Source organism: Enhydra lutris, unplaced genomic scaffold, assembly GCF_002288905.1.
Source record: "Enhydra lutris kenyoni isolate GAN:26980312 unplaced genomic scaffold, ASM228890v2 scaffoldscaffold58, whole genome shotgun sequence".
Classification (NCBI taxonomy): Eukaryota; Metazoa; Chordata; class Mammalia; order Carnivora; family Mustelidae; genus Enhydra; species Enhydra lutris.
Genome location: NW_019154142.1, coordinates 14,429,221 through 14,452,379, shown reverse-complemented (window position 1 = coordinate 14,452,379; position 23,159 = coordinate 14,429,221). Strand labels below are relative to the sequence as shown.

The following is a 23,159-nucleotide window of genomic DNA, read 5'->3' as shown; positions in this document are numbered from 1 at the left end:
TGTCAGTTTTCTCACCTAGAAAATCCCTGCCCTCACCCTCATACAGAGCTATCAAAGGAGCAAACTAGGTAATGAATGTGACAGCTCTTTGAAAGAAATATTCCGCTTTTGTAATGATGCTATATTCAGCATTTGTAATAATAATAATAATAATAATACAAAATTTGTACATAAATGATGAATTCAAAACTAAATACAGATCATTTTGATAAAAAAATTACAATAAGTAAAAAGGATATGAAGGATAACATTATTTGAGTACTGGTGGTATGAACTATAAAACAGACTAAATCCCCGAGCTCTTTCTTTTAATAAAGTGTTTTAGTAGTTATAAAATCACTATTAATTACTATTAATAGTTTTTACTGTTATAAATTACCATTCATACAAATATGTCTTCAATTCATTTCTATAATCAGTCACTTACTTAAAAGATCATTTGAAAAGGACAACTGGGGCTTTGATGTTCAATATTATTATAATAAAGATTAAACACAATTAAGGATCAATCTAATTTACAGGTATACATTAGAGCATGATTATTCTTTTTAATGATCAAAAAATTAAATCTAAGCAACAAGTGCTCCACAAATCCAAAGCATGAGAGTAAATTATTTTATATTTTGCTATGGCTTGCTAAGTCAAAAGGCACTTCATTTGACATTATTTATAATATAAAAAATGGTTTTGTTAGTCAGAGAAATAAAATCTATTTCTATAACTTTATATATTATTGGTCAAGTTTTTAAAAAGCATTTTCTAAACTTTCCTAGTAGTAATAACAATTTAAATAAAAAATAATTTTTAATTTAAATGCTGAACTTCACTCAGCACTATTAATACACTTGAAAGAGCAAACTAACATGAACATATTTTAACATCTGCTGCTTTGTGATAAGTTTATACATAAGGCTTTATATTCACAGAATATGTTAATACTTAAAGACCCTTTTTAAATGTGGGAACTAAAAAGATAAAATATTTTAAAAATAAAAAAATAAATAAATAAATAAATGTGGGAACTACAGATGTTTTATAAAAAGAAAAGCAAAAATATTGGACCTGCAATAATTACAATGTAGAGACCCTTTTTTTTTTCCTTTTACATGAAGGAAGTTATGTCTCCTTTGGCATTTTGCCCAAACTTTTCTATAAATGCAAAGGATTACTTAGCAGGTAGTGTTGCATAGACCACTAATTCAAATTGTCTATTTGTTCTGCTTTTTGTAACACTGAAATAGAAATTTTAATAGAAAATTCCTATGTGTTCGATGAATCACTCTAAAGCAGTTTGTGAGATTTTCCACTAAAACAACGTTCAATCCTAAACTTAGGATGTAAGCAGAGAAGCCTCCCTCACCAACAAAAAATGGTTAAAGATATTAAGTCTGTGATTCCAAAGTTACCAAAATAACTCTCAAATCTCTCTCTTTTACTTTGCAGAGAAGAATGTCAGAATTGTATTAACTTATAATTCTTACTAAAAGTCTAATTTAAAATACACTAGCATTTACAACTATATCCCACGGAAGTCCCCTCACAAAACACCAACTATCAGTCAACCTACTGAGGTCATATATCAGTGAGTACTTGATGAATGTCAGTGACAGATTGTTTTTAATGGCATCAGTAAACTAGATCTCATGAATATTTTTGTAACCTTCTACACACATGTGCCGCTATAAATGGTACAGTGACTATGTAAGAGAATGTTATTTAAGATGAAGAATCATGATGTCTGTGGCTTACTTTGAAATAATTTAGTGGAAAAAATGCAAATACAGATAGACATACATATAGATAGAAAAGGAGATAAAACAAAAATGGCTTATATTATAGACGATGTGTGGGTATTCACTGTACTCGTCTCTCAATTTTTCTGTATGTTTGAAAAAGTGATGTCCTTAAACATTTTAAAATGGGATTTTATACTTTTGCGATTTATCCTTAAAAGTAGATTTTAAAAGTTTTATTTTTATAACATATGAAGTTTAATAACCTAAAAAGAATCAAGATTCTTCTTAATTTTTCTAGAAATTACTTTTCATAGTTTATTGGGTGTTCCACAATTTCAATTTTCTTCACATTGAGTACTAATGTTTTCCATCTGAACTGGCTATGAATAATTAGTACTACTAATTAAACAAACCCAAGGAAATATGAATTCAAGAAAATTACTCAGTTTTTACACAGAATTCCTTATACTCTCCATACTTGTCTGGACTTTCCCCAACATTCAGTGTTACTAGACAGTATCTCCATTCATCTATCCTCCTGAAAATAATCAGGGAGAGTGGCCTGTCCTACTGAACACTTATTTCAAAGCCTATGGGCACTCAAGACCTATAAGAATGATTTTTAATGTGGAACATAAAGCTAACAGGTATGTGTGTCTTACAGAAAATCACGAACTGGTCAGTCTTTTGGTTTGAGAGAAGTCTTTTGTTTTGTTTTTGTTTTTGTTTTTGAGTTTTAATGAAGAGCTGTATAAGCTTTAGGGACCCTCAAGCATCCAGAGAAAAACTAAGAGAGTTTTTAAAAATTTAATCATAGTGTCCTCTCCCTCTCCTCCGTAGATTTTCAGAACACCAACACGTGTGTGATGGTCGTACAAAGACGGTTACCTCAGCCTCTAAAATGCCTGTATTCGCAGATGCAGCTGCTTACTAGAACAAGGTTACTGAATATTTCTATTCATCATCACTTTTGTCAGATAATAATTATGGGTATTTCTAGGCATATTTTAACTTCAACAATAAATTGGCCATCAGGAAATTTGAAAAATGAGTTTCTTATGAATGCAGCTTCCATCAATGTCACTCCTTCATTTAACCAATGCTTATTTAAAATTCTCTCTACTTTCATGAAACAACAATCCCTGAAAAATGTATGCTACTAACATGTCTAAATTGGGAAAACATCTGGCCTGCCCAATTGTGGTTTTAAGTACATTGTTTGAGGTAGTATATTTGGAAAGAATTCACTTATCATTCTCAGGCTGCAAAGAGAACTAGCCTTGAAAACAAATGTATGTGGTAGTTCACTGCTACCATAGAGAATCAATAGCCATCTATTTAATTTGCTAAGACAATGTAAATTAGTAACTTCCAGCCAGATGTGTGATATACACATCAAACAAACTGCAACCTGTTCATTATGAAAATCCTGTCAACACACACAGAGCCACTTGATGACATTTCGTCTAAGGCAGTTTCCACATTTGCAGCTATAAAAATTGTCTTAAGAATTTTTATACAAAGGATTGGAGTTGAGGCTCATAAAAGGGTAATCAATTTCAGCTTTTCATCTTGCGTGCTTCTGTGTGTTTATTTCCATTTTCATTCCGAGGTACAAAACATTGAGAAAAATATGAACCATGCTATTTTTCCTTCTGAAAATCATTTATCCTCATTACATCTTTTTAATCTGATATAAAGTTGGTAGCCTAATCCTACAACTCTGGAGAAGTGTGTGAAGTGAAGAACGACAGAGTCAACAGAAGAAAGGAAGTACACTTATCCACTGGAAAACAAAACAGAATATTTCAAAATGACTCCAAACATAAATTAAGCTTACCCATTGGGAGGTCTAACTTGCATTCTGATCATTTATATGGGTCTGTGTGACTATATACCCTGCTGTTTGATAAAAAATGATTACTAACCACAGGCACCCACCAGAGAACAGAGTGTATGTATAAGGCTTGTGATGTCTCAGACATACAAAGCACCTTCTTAAAGAATGTCCATTTCCTTTCCATGGTAAGCAGACATAATTTTTCACTCCTTAATACTTCTGCTTCACAGAGTGGCTTATTTTATGAATTATGTTTTGCCATTTTCCCTTATGTGTACTTTGATAATATAAAAAATGCATTCATAAAATAGACGGTTTTATTTCATGATACCCAAAATATTGGTATGTTTTCTGCTCTGTATTAAAATCCACAGCTTTCTTGCTACTACAAAAACCCAACAGTGTTTATTTTAATGCCATTTATTAAATGAAAGGAATAAAAAGATTCTTCTTAACAACCATTATTCTTGAATACTGAATCCTCATTTAAACCAAAGTCATTTCTGAAGTCTATTGAATTAAAATTTCTTATTCAACAGGGCACAGAGTAAATAGTCTATTGCCAAGCACCATATTTTCAAGCACTACATTTTTAATTTGGTGATTTAAAACGAGGCGGAATGAATCAAGTCCTCGTGGCCTATTAGTATAGTCTGATTCCAAATAGAAACCCTTGACTAACTTCCCAATGAGAAAATAGCATTTCTACTAAGCGCTGGGTGTGTCAATGCTTCCAAAGTAAATAACTCCTGAGGTCCCCTAAAAATCACAAGAATTTCAGTGACTACCCAAAAAAACCCAGAAACTGTGCACACAAAAGGGCTCTTCATAAAGGCTTCAAACCTGAGCAATTCAACTTCACAAACATTATACAGAAGGCGCTTTCTTCACCAGCCGCACACCAGGCCACGTGATCAGCCTGCCGGGCCACACCGCGGACCAGAAACGATTATTGTTTCTAGAAAGAATAAGGTTCCATTGCCGCCACCAAGGCCGTCCAGCCCAGCCAGCTGTGCCCGTTGCTGGCACCTCGAGGCCAGCTCCTCACCTCGAGAGGTGGTCCCAGAACGCGTGGGGCCTGGGCACCCGCCAAGACTTGTGGCATTAGCCTGGGTCCCTTTGCTTTCTGGAGGTTAAATTCACACCCGCCTGGTCACTTAAACCCCCATTGCGGTTCAACGGAAGAATCATTCTCTCAGAACTCTTAACTTTGGAGACTCTGGTTAAAATTAAGAACTTCAAACCCAGATTTGAAAAAGTGAAACAGATGTCCTGTTTGTTAACCATAAATGGCTCCGTACGTCGGACCCTTTCCTCTCTCTCTCCCTCTTTTTTTCTTTCTGCCGCATTAAGTTTTATTTAATGCAGAGTTCGCTTAAAAGGTTAAAAGAGAGAGAGGGAGCAGAAAGCAAATATAGACTGTAGATGGAAAAACTCCTAAATCTTTCCCTGGAATATAACTTTATAAAGATGAACGTGCTCAAGCTGCCGCCTCCCAGCACAGCCTGCAGTGGGGTCAGAACCTGCCCGCGCCCCAGTGGACCCCAGTCTCCTCTAACCCGCAGTGACCACCACCTGCACCCTCTTGGAGACCAGGGCTGCCTGGAGTGGGAGAAGTGTTCCAGACTTGCACTCACGTGAGGACATAGTTGACACTGACGATACAGTGTGGCCTGGAGGAGCGGCTGTTGTGGACGATGGTCGCATAGCTCTGCACCCATACCCAGCCGCCGTGCTTCGCCAGGAACCTGTAGTACTTGGTGGTCACCTGCCCCTTCACGAGCACTGATGGGAGAGACAGAAGGCTGCTGGGAGTGAAGAATCCAGCTGCTAATCTGGCCCAAATGCAAACCCTGGCGGTGGGAGTGCGGGTCCCTATGGGCCCCAATAACCGTGCTCAGGCAGGAGGGAGAGACAACCCCTACATTCCCAAAGGAATAGATTGTTCTGTTACTTTGCATCATGTCCTCCAGCCCCTTGCGATTTGGCAAAGGGGATGCTTAAAATTGGGGGATTTCCCCTTTCAGCTTTCTAACTAAGGAAGGTGGGGTCTGGGCAGCTGAACTCCAAGGCTCAGGGTCCCTGTTCCTCGAGATTAAGTTCAAAACAAAGCTCTATCTGCCGAAGCAGATCGGTGCACGTGAGCCAAGTGGCCTAGCTTCAGTTTTTATTCCTGTCTTCAGTGAGGTTTGCAGCGGGCAGGAGGAGAAGCATAAAACCGCTCCTGGGGGGGAATTTACCCAGAAACTCGGAAACTCTTCCCGCTGACATGAGAGAAACAAGGTTGGGCTCAGCTTTGGAGCAGCCGCTCCCTGGCAAGGGCTTCGCACCACCACCCGGCTAGCAGGGCTCCCACCCTTCCGTTTACTGCGGACTTAAATCACGCCCTCTCCCCTCCCCGCGACGCGCGGCGCTTAGTCCAGTGCGGGCAAGAGCGGTGCCTTACGCAGGTGATGGGCGCAGCGCAGGTGGAAGGTATCGCAGCCGTGCACGTGGTGGTACAGAGTCTTCTCGATTAGGTCCTGAGGTTCGTACCCCGTCAGCTCCGCCACTCTGCCGAGAGCAATCCTCGCGGATGAGCTCAGAGCGCCGAGATGCCCCCCACCCCGGACAGCCATCTCAGACCTGGGCGCCCGCCCCCCTTCGCAGGGCGGCGTGAGTCGCCCCGTCTGCAAAATGGGCTCAGACGGTCGAGGAAGAGCTCTCAGTCACTGAGCAAGTCCCCTCTCCCGCTAGGGTGATCCTTTCCCGCCTCGGTGCCCCACCTGGAGTCCAGGAAGATGAGCTTCATGTCCAGGCTGGCGCGGAACATGAACATATTGCTGTGCAGCTTGATCTCCGTGACGGCGCTGGGAGGCAGCGAGTGGCCCACGGCCACCAGGCCCACGTTCTGGTAGCAGCCATCGAAGGGGGACATGTCCAGGCTGTACTGGCGGATCTTCAGGTAGCCGCTGCAGTGAATAACCTGCCGCGGAGGGTGAAAGGTGGGGGAGAGACTCAGCCCCAACCAGGAAACGTCTCCAAAAAAAGGTGGGTAGGGGATTGAAATACTTTGCGACTCCCCGGGGCCGCAAAGGCCGTGTGGGCCTCGCCCCCGCACTGAGGGGTGCAAAGTTATTGGAGCTCCAGCGTCTCAGGGGAATGACTGTCCTGCCACACAGAACTCACCTGAGAGCGTGTAAAAATGCCGAGGCCTGGCAACACCTACCGACCCGAACTCCTCAAAATCGGATAGTGGGGCCCTGGAACCTGCATTCTAATCGTGCTTTATCTCACTGAACCGGAGAACCATGGATTCGAGCTAAAGCTCTGGTTCGTAACCCCTCTGGGGTCGGAATCTGACTCTGTGCTTAAATCCGCCAAAATCCGCCACAATGACCGCCAAAATCCGCCAAAATCCGCCAAAATGACCCACTATTTCAGACGCTTTGCACACCCCTAAAGCCCATTATGAGCCCCAGATTAAGAGTCCCAGCGGCCCGGCCTTAACCGAACACAGTGAAACTAAGTCTTAAAACTTAGTAGCCCCCAAGTGTTCACAAATTACAACTCTCGAGGTGCTCCGGGGCAGGCAGCGCTGCGACGCTTGCGGGGGTGGGGGAAGGGATGCCGTCGGGGCAGTCGGGGACGCAGCAATGTCCCTCCCATGCCGCAAGCTCCTCTTGTCCTGCCCTTTTCCCCTACACGCGGGTCGGAACGTCCCTCTCAGCCACGCACTTTGTAGCCACCGCACGTGAGGCCCGCGTTCCTCTTGGCCAAGACGCACTTCATCCTCAGGAAGAACGAGCGCTCGATCTCATACTCTGGGAGAGAGGAGCGGAGGGAGGGGCAGGCCGTGAGCCATGGAGATGGGTGGTGCCGAGACCCAGTCCCTGCCCCCGCCCTTGGGGGGAAAAGCCCAAGGGGGGAAAAGCCACAAGCCAAGGGAGATGGGCCCAAGTGTCAGAGGCTCGAGCTGCTTACCCTGGACGAAGTGAGAGTGGTAAGGCTGATGGGCCGTGAGCACCGCGGTCATCTCGTCGTGGTCCGCGGGGTGGATGTATTCGTAAATGCTGTTTCCAGTCAGCTCTACCTGTAAAGAGGGGGGTATCAGCTTCTCCGAGGTGGAGGAATGCCCAGGTAGGGCTAGAAGATTGGACCAGAGTGTCCACAGGGTTGTGAGGACAGGAGCGAAAGCTTCAGGGTCAGCCCTGAGTTTTAACTCAGTTGTGCAGTTGGCTACCTATTGCAGTCTATCTAAGCCTCAGCTTCCTCATCTATGAAAGGAAATAATAATAATAATAATAATATAATAGTAATTACAGTAGTAGTAGTACTAGCAGTAGCAATTCTCTGGCAATGTTCAGATGAACACATCTTTAAACTTTTTTAGACATTTTTAGACTTTAGTAAGCAACCGCCACCCATGGTGTTTGACTTATGGTAGGAACTCTAAAACGTAGCAGGATAAGGGGTGAGAATAGGGAAGTAGAGGAAAAGGGAGACGCAGACCTGCCAGCTGAGATGTTTCCAGTCCCAGAAATGCACATATAAGAGCTTTGGGAACGCACCCCGACCCTTACTGTGGGTCTCCAGCTCTCAGTGTAAACATGGAAGGCTGGAGGTGTGGACCACTCACCTACCTGAGAAAGACCCAGGTGGACTGAGGCTGTCTCTGAGATGTACATGATCTTCCCATCTGGGGCCACCACAAAGATGAAGCCATCCAGGGTCTAGGGAGATAGAAACAGAGTTGAACATGAGAGATGTTCAGCCAGAAGAGTGTTCAGAGAGGGTAGAGAGGCTGGTAGGACATAGGGCATAGAATACCTGCTGCAAGAGTCCCTCTCTTGTTCATCCAAATATGTAAGCATCTGGGATATGTGGCACACTAGGAGATGCCCGGAGGAGGTAGCTGGAAAGACTACTGCCCTCCAAGACTCAGGATCCACCAAAATGGATATCTATATCTATCACACACACACACACACACACACACACACACACACACACAAATATAGGGGACAGGGATCACAGCCTGCAATAAGAGGTGGGTGGGTTCTTGGGGTGATGATCACTGAAAGAATGAAAGGTTTCCTGTGTCAGTCTTGGAAGACTCCATAGTGGCAGCATCCCATAATGGAAAGAGTACCAGCAGGGCTTGGGAAATGGGCACTGAGCCATATGGAAGGGCTGGTAGTCTGAAAAGTTTGTAGACAGAAAGAAGGCAGCTGCCTAGTAGCTCCAGAAAGAATCTGGGAAAGGGGGTTTAGGAAATGAGAGGCTTTCCAGGCAGCAAGTCTGCAAGCGTAGTGGTATAGTGTTCACATATGTGTGTTTACATTGATGCATCAAACTGACAGACTTTCAAATAAGTCTGTCAGACTCCTATCCTAGACTTTCCCTATCCCCCTATCTCTGCGAATGAGGCTTTAGGCCGGGCAGTGGGGACATAAGGATGTGTCAGATTCTGCTCTCAAGTTGCTGGAAGTCCAGCAGCAGTGACCGGCTAAAGACAGACAAGATGGTAGCACAGCTAAAGAGACAGGGCTGTAGGGGCCAAGAGGCTGAGTGGCCAGAGGCCTGGGGGAGAATCAGAGGGCCTCAGAGGAACTCTTTGAGCAGAGCCTTGAAGTGGACGTTTGAACTGGAGATGAGAGAAATGGTATCCTAGGTAGAAGGAATGACTTGGGAAAGGCAGGGATTGGGGGGCAGGAGGGAGTATCTGGTGTATTCAGGCGTGAGGGACTTCGTGTGCCAGAGATGGGCTAAGAAAGTACACCAGTGCCGGGTTTTCGGAGAGTTTGAGATATCAATCAGAGGAATTCAGAGATGTTCCTGTAGGCATCAGGTTTCCAGCAGTTTCTAAGCAGGTAAGGAGGGAAATAGCATGCTTAGGGGTGTGTGCATGCACACGCTAGTGTCTATATTTCATTTTGTTTTGTTTTTTAATGGCAGAATGTGGACAGTGATCTGTAGGAGGAAAAAGTGGGGATGAAGAGTTCAGAGGTGGTTGACCCTAAAATTGGGTGGTCACGGGCAAATGAGGAAGAGGGAGAGTTTAAGTCAAAGATGGTTCTAGTTGTGGAATTTATAGTGGCAGAAAGAGAAGCTTAGAGTGACTTCAAGGTCATTGAATAGAGGGTAACCCCATAAGCCCAGACTGAAAATTTAGGGAAGCATGGTGAGTTTTTCTATGAGTGGAAGACTGGAGGAGGGAAGTAATGAATCCTTGTCTTGGAGATGCTAAACTTCAGGTTTATGCAGATTTCCAGTTGGCAGTAAGAGAGAAAGGTCTGGAGCTCCAGAAGGGTGTCTAGACTGAAAACCAGCTGGAGTCATGCAAATGTGGGAAAGAAGTTGAGGTGATGGTGTTGGCTGAGATTACCCTGAGATTACCTTGAAGCTGTGAGAGGAGAAACAGAAGTGGAACTTTGGAGAAATGTCAGCATTTGTAGCCAGATAGCAGTGGGGAAACCAGAGGAGCAAGTAGAGAGGGAGAAGAATCTAGGAAATTGTGCTACTTTAGAAGCCAAGGGAGAGAGTGAATGTCGAGTAAGCAGTGTCACCTCTGTCAGGGATTTCCCCAGATGTTCTCTTTTCAGTGAGGTCCTCTGCCATGTCCCCATTTTAAGTGGTACTACTCAAACACAGCCCCTCCCTCCCCCTTCTTACTTTTTTCCACAGCACCTGTTATACTACGTAATGTCCCTGTCTGGGTTGGCAAGGCTGCTCGCCTTGGAATGTAAACTCCATGTGGGCAGGACTTTCTGTCTGGCACATACTTGGCCCTCCTATGTTTGTGGAATAAACAGTCAGGCAGGATAAGAGATGAGCATCTTTATGCTGATATCAAAAGGTGATAGAGCCTGACGGAGCACAACAGTTAGGAGAGAAGCCAGACCGCAGGGGTGTGGAAGTGAGGGGAGCAGGGTGAGTGAGGAAACTGAGAGGATAATTAAGTTCTTCCAGAAGTGTGGGATGGAGAGGGAAAAGACTGGGCAAGAACTGGAAGGAGTGAAAGATTGTTTGGGTTTTGTTCTCTCCTTTACGAGGGACATTAGAGGGGAGCATGGAAAGATGGCGGGAGTGTGTTGTTGAGCAACAACTGACGAAGGTGTCTCTGAGAGAGGAGACGGACAACGCCTTTCTGTTTAATTCAGAGGTTTGGAGCCCAGGCCTGTGAGGGAATGCTTACATTGGCCTTTCTGTGCTCTGTGGCACTAGAATCTCTTTGGTCTCCAGGACTGAGGGGGGGACAGAGTAGCAGCGGGACAGGGGAAGACATGAGATGCTGGTCCTGCCCGGCCCAGGGAGAAGAAGCCGCTCAGAGTCTCACCGTGCTGTTTGGGTCTGAGGCTCCCACATGAGGAGCTGGCAGTGGACATGGATAATGATAAGGGGGTGGAGGGTGGGAGACAAGTGTCAAGCCTAAAAATGCCACCGGGAGTTTTGCTATTTTAAATATTTGCTATGCGACTTAAACGGGCAACGGGCAATTTAAAACGGTGTACACTGCAAACAACGCTGTAATGGGCGCCTCCACATTGGGTAAACTCATTACCTGGGGAGCTGTATGTGTGTAGGCTAGGGTCTGTACGCGGGTTGGGCTGGCCTGGGGTGAGAGCTCATGGAGAGAGAGGAGGGAGCCCGCAAGCTAGAGGGAGGAGACGAAAGAGTTGCAGACGCAGCTGGATCTGGAATGTGTGGACTGAAAGCACTGATGGGCGTTTCTACCAGAGTCCCGTTATTCCTGTGTAAATCCTTCATTTCTGGTGGTTTTGCAGCTTGGCCCAGCGTGCTCAGTTCTTTGGGCGGAATGGTGCCAAATGGCCACCTCCCTCAGTTCAGCCATCCTGGTTTGGGACCTTGAGGGACTCCCTTCTAAACCTAGCGTGCTCATTGTCACCTTGCCTCCCTCTCTGCCTGGAGAGGTGCCATCCTCACCCAATGAGGTTAAGAGCTCAACGTTTTAATTTTGGAAGGAGCTGTAGGGACTGCAAGAAGGCCACGTCTGGGACCCACCCCATTTCCCTAAAGATCAAGAAGCCCGGTGCGGGGCAGGCACCTGAGCCCTCAAAGCCTATGTGCTGACGCGCCGCTACCTGGAGCAAATGGGAGCCCAATTCTCTGCCCACGTTGTCCAAAGGGCTGGTGCGACTCGAGTGGCCCCACGCCTCGCCGAGTCCTGTAGAGACAAAGAGACAACCTTTAGCGATGGGACTCCGACCTGGCTAGCAATTTGAGTCTAATCTCTCGGTTATTGTCACACCCCCAAGTTCGCACACACGACCCGATACCCTCGGAGATCGCCCGCACCAGGACAGCCTAGGACGCCAGCGGGTAAATTTCGGCCCCGCCCTCTCCACTTATAAAGGACTGCGTAGAGGTCAGACTCCCCCTCCTGGACCAGCGCCGGTTTCTCAGGGAGGTCAGGGCCCTGGCTGAGCGCCCCTCCTGGCAGTACCCCACGTGGCTAAATTGGAGGACCGCATGTGTCCAGAAGGGGCCGATACCGAACCCCCGCGGTTAACTTTTGCATAGGTTCACTAGTGTGGTTAGAGGGGTGAGGGACACTGTTTCTCTCCCAAAGTGTCATCATCTTCCTTATCAGGAGGCCCAGGGTGTCCGCACATCCAGCAAGTGCCAGGAGCGAATACCTGAGGCTTTGAGCCAGGTCCAGCTGGTCTTTGGTGGGCTTTCTCATTGGCTGCCAGGCTCTCCAGCCATTTTCCTCCCCTAGCCCCCTGACTTTGATTCCCTCCGTAGAAATCCTTTTGCTTGTGGATGGTTTCCAGCACCAACATCCCTGAACAATCCTTCTTCCTCTGCTTCCCCTCCTCCCCACCCTGCGCCAGCCCTCCATTTACACATCCTAACCTTGCCTTTCAAAAAAAAAAAAAAAAAAGTATACCCTTTTTTTGAAGTTACTTTCAAGTGCTTATACCATCTTAAGAAATATTTCCTGTTCCCTATTGGATATAGACAATCATTCAGTTTCTCTACTTCCCAGGCACCATCTATTAACAAAGACAGCCCCTTTCTCTCCTGGATGCTACCACGTTAAGATCTTTCCAGGCTTTGCCAGAAATCATTTCTCCAATGATGCCTAAAAAAATACAATTCTCTGCATACCCAGGGCTGATGTTTTAAAAAATCAATACGGAATCTGCTGTAGTACCTGTTTGCAGAAAGAAAATGAAAAAAAAATAAGGCAGAGGAAACTTGAGACAGAGGTTATACTACCTGTAACTACTTACAGGTAATATTTTTTTTAACAGTGTTGCTGCTGAAATTAATTTAACTAGGTAGTTAAACTCTTTCATTCTTCCACCAATAAACAAGGTTTAACATGACAAAAAGAGGGGTGATTTAGTGATTTGCTGCATTAAAGTACAAATCACCATGAAGTACACAGTGACAGACACACTCGCATTGTAATATGGGGGTGAGGGCGGATCTTTCGGAATAAAACATGGAGTTGGACTCTTAAAATGTGTTGGCCAGAAGCTGCTTCCTAAGCAAGCGATCAAAACCCTGGTAACGAGTAACCAGGAGCGCCCCTTAAGCTCGAATCGGGTCTTTCTGGGTGTTTGCACATCTAAATAAATCTAACGATTTCCCCACCGCTCTGCAAACACTGATGCTCCCCGCCCGCCGCCGGACTCCTCTCCCTCCCTCGCCTCTCGTCAATCCCTCCTGCCTCTTTAGCCCGCCCCAGTTTCCCTCCCTGGAGTGACACCACTGCCCAGATGCTTTGGTCCTCCTGGACTGTTTAGGAGAGCCTCCGCCACAGCCACCTGTACCCACCCTTCTGCCGTGTCACCTTCCCTTCGCTCCTTGGGTCTCGGCCAAGCTATCCTGCCTGGTTTCCCGCAAGACGCGTTCATTTTTCTCATCGTTGCTCACACACCCCCACCCAAAAGTGGCGGAAAGGGAGATGGGGGTTGTTGGTTGAGAAGGCCAAACTGGGGGAAAGGGAAAAGAACCTGCTGGGAGAGCCGGGGACGCGGGTGGCGCTGGCTGGTGAGCGCCCGGGCCCGGCGGAGGCCTGGGAGAGCCAAGCTGTGCGGGGGCGAAGGGCCGGGGCGCTCCCGGCGCCCTGGGAGCAGGCAGAGGCCTCCTCGCGTCTGGAATCTGGTCTTCCGGAAGGGTGCGAAGCCTGCGCTTGGGGCCAGCAAACGTCTTTATTCTAAAATTGTGAAGTTCTCCCAAGTCGGCTGCAAACAGCCCGGGAACGGCCTCCCGACCCGAATCATTTGAAAATCCCCGAGCTGGGCTCGGGGTTAAGTACTGGTTCCGAACCCCAGCGCCAGCCTCTGCAGTTTGTTGTCTCGGGTTGCGGCCTCATTAGTATGCGCCTACGAGGGGAAAATAAGACTTCCCCGCAGGTTACTAAACAGCCCGCCTGGCGCAGGTTAACAGGGGCCTCCCTCGCCCTCTCCTGCCCCTACCCCCACACCTTTTAGGGAACCTTTTGCTTTCACGGAGCATTGCCTCCTCTATGTTTGCGGTTGAAATCGCCGCCACACGGTTTTGTCTGGGTTAATGTTTTATAAGGCACTGGCTGCCCTCCTCTACCTGCCAGGCTTTCCTGACCTAATCCTAGGGCTGAGTTCGCCCTTCAGCCCTCCCAGGACACCTTCTGAAGCCCCGGGTCAAGGGTTCGGCCTCCCGAAAATCCTGCAGTGGGCCAGAGACCCCTCTCCCCGGACCCCCTCACCTCCTGCCCGCGGTGACGCGCTCCCGCACCCAATTTCAGTTGGCGAGGGGGGTAAGCTGAGATTTCGTTTCTGCACTTGACCTACCGCAGAAAATTCACAAATCCTTTGATTGTCTGTTTAAAATGAGGAGGAAACCAGCTCCTTTTGCGGCAGGATTACAGTGGGAACAAGATCTAAAGATTCTCTTGTAATTCGGTGAGGCCGAGGGAACGGGGTTTTGCAAAGGAGAAAAGGAGCTCTGTGAGGGAGGCGATAACTAAATCGGGTTTTAGACAAAAGGATTTTCCCTAGCTAAAGTGGCCGAAGACAAAGGAAAACATAATCTATTTTGGAAGATTTCCAAGATATGCCACATTAACCTTAGCAGATAAATTTTGCTTCTCCCCTCCCCGTTCTTTCCTTAAAGTCTGGTTTATCATATTTACATAAGTAGTATTAGAAGGGATGTATCTATTATGGATCTAAAGGGCTAGCTCACATTTCATGTGAAAACCCCGGGCGAAGTTTCACTCTTACCCTCAGTGCTCGGTTGAGGCATTTCCATTTAAATACCCCCTGACCCAAGGATTACCTCAATGGACTGACTGCACGGGTTTTGTAATTTCCTGAAAATGAGATTTCGATTTATAAAACAAGAAACCAATTAGTAACCAAATGAGGCGAAGTAGATCCACTAAAATTGACCTAATCCCACAGGCACAATTTAGGCCCGTTCTTGGCGAATGAATGATGAGCCCCAGTCTAGCGTGAGCTCAAAGCATCATCCAGCTGTGTTATTACAAGCAGCAAAAATAAATTGATCGAGCTTTTCCTTCGGAATGAATTTCATGCCCTTGACAAAATATAGATTACAGACCTGGCATCATTGCCTCCTTCACTCAGACAGGAAGAGGAGGAAGAGAAGAGCTTGGTCTACTGTTCTTTCCCCCCTTTTCTTTAATAAATAAACTATATCTCAGTAGAAATGTGTCCTCCTTATAGTAGTTCCCAGAAAGTTTCATCTGACTGACAGATCCCGATATACCTTTTAGGCAATATGGGAATGGGAAGGGGACTGGAAGAGCTGTCCCAGGATCTGACCACAACTTGGTGACTGAAGTGGGAAAAGCCCTTCCAGACACTGCTCCTAACATGGGGTCCCGGAGGGACTTGTCTCAGCCACCTGGACTCCTTCCACTACCCCTGTCCAGCAACTTATCGGTCTTCCTGTTAGGGCTTCTGGGGCCTCAGAAGCTGCGCTCACTGAGGAAGAGAGGGACGGAGATTGGTGGCCCTTAGACAAGCCCTTAGACTGCCAGGAGTGGTCACTGGATAGAAGGCTGCTTCCTGCGTCTAGGCATACCCACCCTCAAGCCTCGGGCGCTGTGACCCTCCCTGCTCAAGGTCCCCTCCGGCCACCTGGAGGGTGTGGCGGACCTCCTGAGCGCGAGGATAGCAGCGTCAGGCCGGGCTTTGTCCTGCGCAGCAGCCTGGACCCTACCGTGTGTGTCCGGAACTCCCCTGTGTGTTCTGCAATCCGCAATGTCAGGGAGTGCCGTGCTCTCCCCTGCGCGCCTCTGAGACCCCTGGCGCGCCCCGGGAATACACTAATGTTAGTTATAAATCTGGGGTGGAGACTGACGGTCACAGCATTGATTGTCTCTGTACCCTTGCTGAGCTCTGGCCCTGGAGCTAGGGCTTCCAAGTTGGGATGGAGCAGGCCAGCAAAGCTGGCCTTCGGCGTCGTAGGCTGCATCGAAGAGAACAGGAGCTAAAGGGTTTCAGCCTAATCCCAACTAAACTGTGGGACGAAAATGCACGCGGGGTTGACAACAGTGCCTGCGTGACACTGAAAAACGTCAAGTGGTGTCTCCCCGGGGCTCCAGGTCTTCAAAAGTGGCCGGGAGGGGCAATGCCATCGCCCCAAAGGCAGGCGCGGGTGGGCGGACGGGGTTGCCCGGCTGTTCAGGCGTGTCCGGCTTGTGTTCCATTTTGCGGCCGGACTCGACCGCCGCACTACGGTCCGCTCCGGCAGGATCTCGACTTCAGGTTTAAACAACAGACCGACCTTGGGGCAGTGGCCCGGGCAGGACGAATGACAGAGGGAGCACGCCCGCACCGGCCCGGCCTCTGCTTGGGCAGGCGAGCTGGAACGTCCTCGAACCTTGGAGGGCAGAGACCTGGTCTGGACCGTGCGGAGATTCCAGCTGGCGCCCCCTCGGCTGCCGCCCCCCGCGGCCGGGACAGAATGGGCCTCAGCGCGCCAACCTGGCCTGCGAGTAGCAGCATACAGGCTTGTCCCCGCTGCGTGCTTCGTTGCGTACCCGAGCGCGGCAGAGGTTTCTGTCTCCGGTCTGTCCGGAGCCACCGAGGAAGAGCGACTCCGCGCCGGACCGCCTCCCGGATGGGGACTCCACGCAGAAAGTTTGCTCGGCACTTCTCGAACAGTGTTTTAGTACTAAGTAGCAGCCCCCTTGCTAAATACTAGAGGGTTGTCCTCCATCTACGCAAAATTTAAAATTCCATGAATCAGAGACCGGCAATGGGTGGACAGCTAACATCATAAGGTGTTAGTTGGCTCCAAACCTCATTCTCTTGAGAAATACCTGGGCCGACATAGAGAAATGCAGCCAGAATCCGTGGGCTCGAATTGTGTCCGCTTACGTGTCTGCAAAAGCTCCAAGCTGCCGAGATTTCCCCCAGGTTTGAAAAATAACTCCCCTAGAAATCATATTTGTCCTCTGGAAATTTAGTGTGATTTTAGCTTCAGGTGTGTGATTGTACCCTGCTTAAAAGCAACTTGCTATAACTTATAATGCCCTGTTTTGCTGTTGTGACTGTTTTTATTAGTGACCATTCCCTTTAAAGAAAAAAAAAGTATATTTTTCATTGATCTGATCTACAATTTCTAGCACATAAATCTGCCTTGCAAATGCTCTGTATGGAGTTTAGTTCTGCACTCTACATTTTAAGTCAACATCAAAACTGGAATTAAACAGAGAAAACCAGCGTGGAGCGTAAACTGGGCTTAAAGGCTTTTAAATGAGAAAAACTTCTGTAAGAAAATAAACATGGAAACCTAATGCTCAATCATTTCCCCGAGCAGCAAGAAAAACAGCCTTAAATCACCCATCCACGTGGGAAATGGGGCCTCTTTTTCTCTTTCAGTTCTGGGCCTCAAAAAAATATAAGGCGATTAAGGATTTCAATCTTGAGGTGAATATTATAGAAAGGGTCTGTGGAGGTTTGTTTAATCATCCTTGTCCTTCCAGCCTTTGTAGAGACTCCCTATCCTGCACAGTTACTAATTTCAATTCTGTGATTATTTTTATTTTCCCAAGACATCTTTACAATGAATTGGTAGTGTGATGTTACCAAGATTCCCACTGGCTATAGATTTGAAAACATGTCTGATCCTTTCAAAGGTTGTTCAGCAAGCCACTGCACCCCCAGCCAAAACTGTATTATATCTGGATAACAAATAGATATGTCTTCTTAGTTGAATTTGTCTTATTTTGCGCACAAAAGCACACCATCTCTCTTTTTTAACTGCTTTTCTAGCTTTGGTAACACTAAAGACATATATTTCTCAAGTTTTTTCTTTGCAAGGTTATTTCAGAATGGAATATGCTGCCAATGGGAGATACGCAGTTTTAATGATTTCACAGTAATCTTTCCTGCGTTTTTTTTTTAAAGTATGAAGCCGCCCATCCATTGCTTTATTCTTAGTTATACCAGCCACCCATATCCTGTTCCTATGTTCTCAATCTCTCATTTTTCTTTCAAGAGCTCAATTTTATCTACTCAGGTAAGTGAAAGCTGAAGTTTGCCCCTAGACAAGGAATCTACAGGAACTTGGGGGAGGTAGGAACTATACTTAACGATGGGGCATTAGCTATATTTTAAGAATTTGTTTATTTTTTCAAATATAAGTATGGAAAGATTTCTGTTTGTTGATTTAAGTCTTTTGATATTAATAAGTACTGTAGATGAAAGGTAATCTGACCCAAAACCATGGAGTTTTATAGTCATTGTTGTGCCTATAACTGAGATGTCATCAGATTTATGATTCTTTTAGATTATATACCTTGCAAAATCCCTATGTTATATGTGACAGAATGCTTACCATGGTGAAATAGCTATCTTTTACTTCATCCTTAGAACAAAATTTAAGACCTATATGTTCTGGAATGGGATCAAGATAGATGTAAACATGAACTACATCTTCAAATTCTTTCCATTTCTCGTTCCTAAAAAGGGTAACTTCCACAGAAAACACCCAGTTTCCCCCACTGCCATGGACCCAGTCTTGTCTACTCGCTGTCTTCACTGCACAGCTGAACCCAAATCTAGCACCCTCTGCAGGTTGTGCCTGGTTTTGCCGCTTGTGATTATTACACTCCTTTGAAAGACGTTGGGATTTGGGGGGGGGGGGTTGTTATCGTTTAATATTTTAAAGGGCTCTGCCTGGGTTTTGGATTTTTGAAGCTGATCTATCCTCAAAATTAAAACCTCATCCCTAGGAGCCAGCTGTTCGGATGACCCTGTCCAACTCACCGGTGGAGACTGCAAGTGAGTTACGAGCTCAACAGTAGCTGGAGAAATAAATGATGTGCCCAGAGTTCACACATCGTCCATCCCCTCCTCCCCATAAACTCACACTGGTCCACAGGAGAAGGGAGAGGGGAGGGGCCCGGGCTCCGGAAGAAGGTGAGGGGGCTGCAGAAAGCACAGTCGCCTTAAAGTAGCCACAGGGGATCCGCCCGGCCACCAAGGGGACCCCAGAGGGAGTCTTCGCCAGTGCTCTCTTTAAAAATAAGAAGTTGGCTAAGAGAGTTTACTTTCTGTTCTTCCTATTTATCACGAGATTTATAATTTGTGGAGTTAGCTCTTAAGACAGCTTGCTCTCTTAGAAAACAAAACCAAAACAACAAAAACCAGCCCGAAACCCTCCCGGCCGCGCCAGCAGGGGATCTGCGCGACAAAGACGAGCGTCCCCAGCCCGGCAACTCCCTGGGCGCCCCCAGCCCTCTTTCTGTGCCCGCCCGGGAACGCCGATCCCCTATTCTTTTCCTCCCGCGATTACCCGGAGCCCCACAAGCAGCACCATATGCTTCTTCTGATCAAACAGCGAGCGACATCGGCACTGATAATTGACGAGACCCGCTAGAAATCACGCAGAAAGGGAGCCCACTGAGACCACAGGGGCTGACAAATCACTGCTAATAATCCTGTTAGGAACAGCGCGGCCAGCCGAGTTCGCAATAGCTTTATTTTTATAAAGTAGGCGCTGACAGTATAAAAGACAACGAGATCTCTTTAAAAAAAAAAAACAACAGAAGACAGTGTAGCATAATAGTACTTTTCCCACCAGCAATTCTCAGCACAGTTTGAATGGGAAATATGGTTTTTACTATATAAGTGCCCTCTCTTTCTTTCTTTCTTTCTTTCTTTCTAACTTTTCAGTAACTTTAGGTTTTGATTCCTCTCCTCCTGTGGTTTCCACGGTCAAGTGAGACTGTTCAAAGAACTGCTTTAAGACAAAACAACTATAACACTACTTGTAGTTCTCTGGTAAAATTGAACTATAATTTGAAAGTTTTCCTTTAGTGCCCCTGATTAATTTGTCGACATGTTTTGCGAGATTTTGATTCAGATAATAACTTCTAGTCAAGATCAAACAAAGTGAAACTCCAAGCCCGATAATGACTATTTCCTTCCCATTTCCTTAAAAGAAAACAATAGACCCCAAACACCCAAAATCAACAATAACATAAACCTCTGTGGGTCAAATAAGACATTCTGGTTTATAAATAAACAGGGTTCTTTCTCTTGGAATTTTTTGTTTGTTTTGTATTCTCTCCTTTATATTTCCCAATCTCTCTCCTCTAGCAAAGAAACATCTAAAATACTTTTAAAAATCTGTACATATTATTTGAATGTGGGTAAAGGAAAGGATGGGGAGATGGAAAAGAGAAGTATTCTTTTCCTAGTGAGTATATATGGTTTTATACAGGACAGTGTTCTTTGAAGGCTGCTCTGTCGTCACACAGTGAATCTTGATCATCTAAATACATGTTTTAAATCATGACCAGCTCAGCTGTTCTTCCTTCTAGGCCTTAAAAGACAATTTTCCCAGGACCCATTTGCCAACCTGCCTCCTAGAAGATAGTTTCCAAGCGGGCTAGTCTTCTTGATTCAACCTTAAGTATTTGGATCCTAGCCTTTTATCTCAGAGATAATACCAAACTCGGAGTTGCAAATCATGAAGACCCAGAGTTAGTTTCAGAATCTGTGAGTGTCTCAAAAACTCAGAATACATTTGCTATAAGCAATCAAGAGACTGGGTAAATCCAGGACAAATTTGTTCCTAAATATGCCTGCTTCTCTTCTGTAGAATTAGAAACTCAGAAATTATTATCTAGCTTAGCTAGCTCCATGTACATGGGTCTATCTATATGTAGCAAAAATACAAGAATTTGGCAATGTTCCTGCCTTCTGCTAGATACAATTCTAACGAGGAATTAAAGAAAGAAAGGAAGAAAGAAAGTCAGTCAGTCATGTTTGGATTACTTGTACTTTCAGTCGAGCTCAGTATCTGAAGTGTTGACAAAAGCACTGTTGGGCTGCATCCCAACCAAACATATCCGATGCATGGGAGAGAAAATATTAATGGGGAAGTAGAAAGGGCCACAAAAAGGCAATAGGAATCTAAGTTCAGAGAGGTCCTGAGTCAAGCAGCCATGCTAAACTTCCCTTTGCAGAGAGTGTGTACGTACATGTGAATGCAATCCTCTGTTCAGTGGTGTAGGCTCACTCACTGGCAAACCTCTACCCCTTCTGTTTGAAATTCCATCTGGGCAGAGTCACTTACCTTCTGGGAACACAACTCTCATTTTGAGATAGCTGGTGGTGAGCCTGATTATGGATGCTTTGTCCAGCTGCGAGGTGATCGCTGAGGGCAAAGGCAGTAACTTAGCCAGTTCATAAAATTCACTGTTTTCCTTCTCCCTCCTAGTCCGCGCAGCATTTTTGGACTTCTCTTTCATTGTGTCTCGTTCTCCCTTTCTTCTTACAACATAAGCTCCACAGATTCATTCAAAAGCAAAAATAAACTCTCAATTAGAGATCATATTGGCAAAAACATAGAGCCTACTTTGAATGAAGAGACGGAAGTCTTTGCTTCAGTGTACTGATGTCAGTGAAAGACCAACGCAGAGAAGAGAAAATTATTTTCTTTTAAAATACTGGACGCGAATGTGGGAAAGTTGTTGATCCACGGCAATCTGGACAATCCTAGGAGTCTCTGGGTATCAAATGCTGGCGGGACCCCTGAGAAGCCAGCCTTTTCTTCTGTTTGGCGCGGCCAAACCCGGTCCCCAAAAAATCGACATAATAATCCCCGACGTTTGCTCTTCAGTCCCGAGGCATTTGAGGCGGCTCCGAGCTCCTTTGGGAAGAACTTGGGAAGCACAGGAACGCCGGACAACTCTTTCAGGCCACTGTGAAGACAACAGCATCAGAGCGTAAGGGATCTGCAGCTCCGCAATCACTCATACACTCCCCGAATTCCGAAAAACGGGCGGAAAGGGCCTCAGCGCGCCTCTCCAGGCTCGGTGTTTGTTTGTGCGTATGTTTGTTTGTTTGTTTGTTTGTTTAAGATATGGAGGAATCGGCGGCGAGACTGAGCCCCCTGCAAATAATGCTCTCATTCCCTCATCCATGCCAACCACATACTCCAGCCCCCTGGGAAGTTGCCCAAATCACAAAATGTATATTTTTGAAGACACTTAGCAGACCCTCAGTCGCCGGTCCCCGTGCCCGCGCCCAGGCCAGTCGCACGTCCCAGAAAGCAGGGTTCCACAAATCAGAATTCCTCCACAGTGCTCAGGCCGCCTTTCAGGCCCCCCAGTTGGGCAGATCTGGAATTTGGCTATCTCTCTAACTTGGGTCTCAACTCTCAGGGATTCCACAAAAAGTGGCACTTACGCATCAAGTCCCTCGGGACTCCCAAGGCGACCCAGGGCTCTCCCTGCCCAGCGGGAGCGGCAACACGCCGGGCACGGCAGCGCCAGGTTAACAGGTGGCACATTCATGACAGCCCCTCGCAGGCACGGGGAGGGGGGCAGTGGGAGGCGTACCGGCCTCTCCCGGTCCGCCGCAGAGCTGCGGGTGCCTCTGGGCGGGCGCAAGGTGTCTTCGCTTCACCTACCTTCAGTCCCCGCCGGCGGCAAAGGGTGCAGAGGCGCCCACCTCTTAATTGTATTCATGCCTACCATCCAACTCCTCCGGCCTCTCGGCTTCCCACCGGCAGAGAGGAGCGGAGCGCGTCCTGGCTCGCTTTTCTTTTCTCGGTCATGAATTGGGGGAGGGGTGCGTGGGAGAAGGAGGGGAGGATGCAGGCTTTGGGACGGGTGAGGTGGTTTTAGAATCCTCCTCCTCGGTAGTTGCTACGAAGCCAGTATTATTCCTAATTGGAAGCCGAAAACGCCCCCCTGTAACTTCTTTATAGCTCACAGGGTTTAGCTTCAACTTCACTCCCGGGCTCCCTCTCTCCCGCCCTCCCTTAATGCCATTCACAAACTTCCGCGCGTCCAATTGGCTCGCCCTGCCGCGGGAAGAGGCGCTCATTGGCCGGCCGGGCTGAGTGACGCGAGCACGACCCGAACCACCCCCTGCGCGCCCCGGCTCCTGGCTCGCCTCTCGGCTACCCGCGTGGCTGCAGCGCTCCTGACGAGCCCTGGGCACCGGTGTCGGCAATGCCCGGCAGCGGCCGCTGCTCCCGGCCTCCAGGGGCCTCGCGGGTGATGTGCAGGACCCTCGCTTCCCCGCTCTCCCTGGGGTCGAGTGGCTACGCACCCAGTCCCGAGGGCTGGCCCCGCTGTGCCCCGCGCGTCCGAA

General features: G+C 46.9%; 1 protein-coding gene across 1 annotated transcript in view; it reads right to left on the bottom strand.

Moving 5' to 3' along the window:
- LOC111158311 (single-minded homolog 1) overlaps positions 1 to 21,307 on the bottom strand; it is a 64,323-nt gene extending 43,016 nt beyond the window's left edge. Inside the window, exons 1-8 of the mRNA XM_022520282.1 lie at positions 21,133 to 21,307; positions 11,661 to 11,743; positions 8,199 to 8,288; positions 7,540 to 7,648; positions 7,294 to 7,379; positions 6,342 to 6,541; positions 6,023 to 6,129; positions 5,214 to 5,361 (exon numbers count right to left, since the gene is read on the bottom strand). Coding sequence (XP_022375990.1) covers positions 5,214 to 5,361; positions 6,023 to 6,129; positions 6,342 to 6,541; positions 7,294 to 7,379; positions 7,540 to 7,648; positions 8,199 to 8,288; positions 11,661 to 11,743; positions 21,133 to 21,307 — 998 coding nt within the window. The remainder of the gene's footprint in view (positions 1 to 5,213; positions 5,362 to 6,022; positions 6,130 to 6,341; positions 6,542 to 7,293; positions 7,380 to 7,539; positions 7,649 to 8,198; positions 8,289 to 11,660; positions 11,744 to 21,132) is intronic.
- Between the last annotated feature and the right edge of the window lie 1,852 nt (positions 21,308 to 23,159).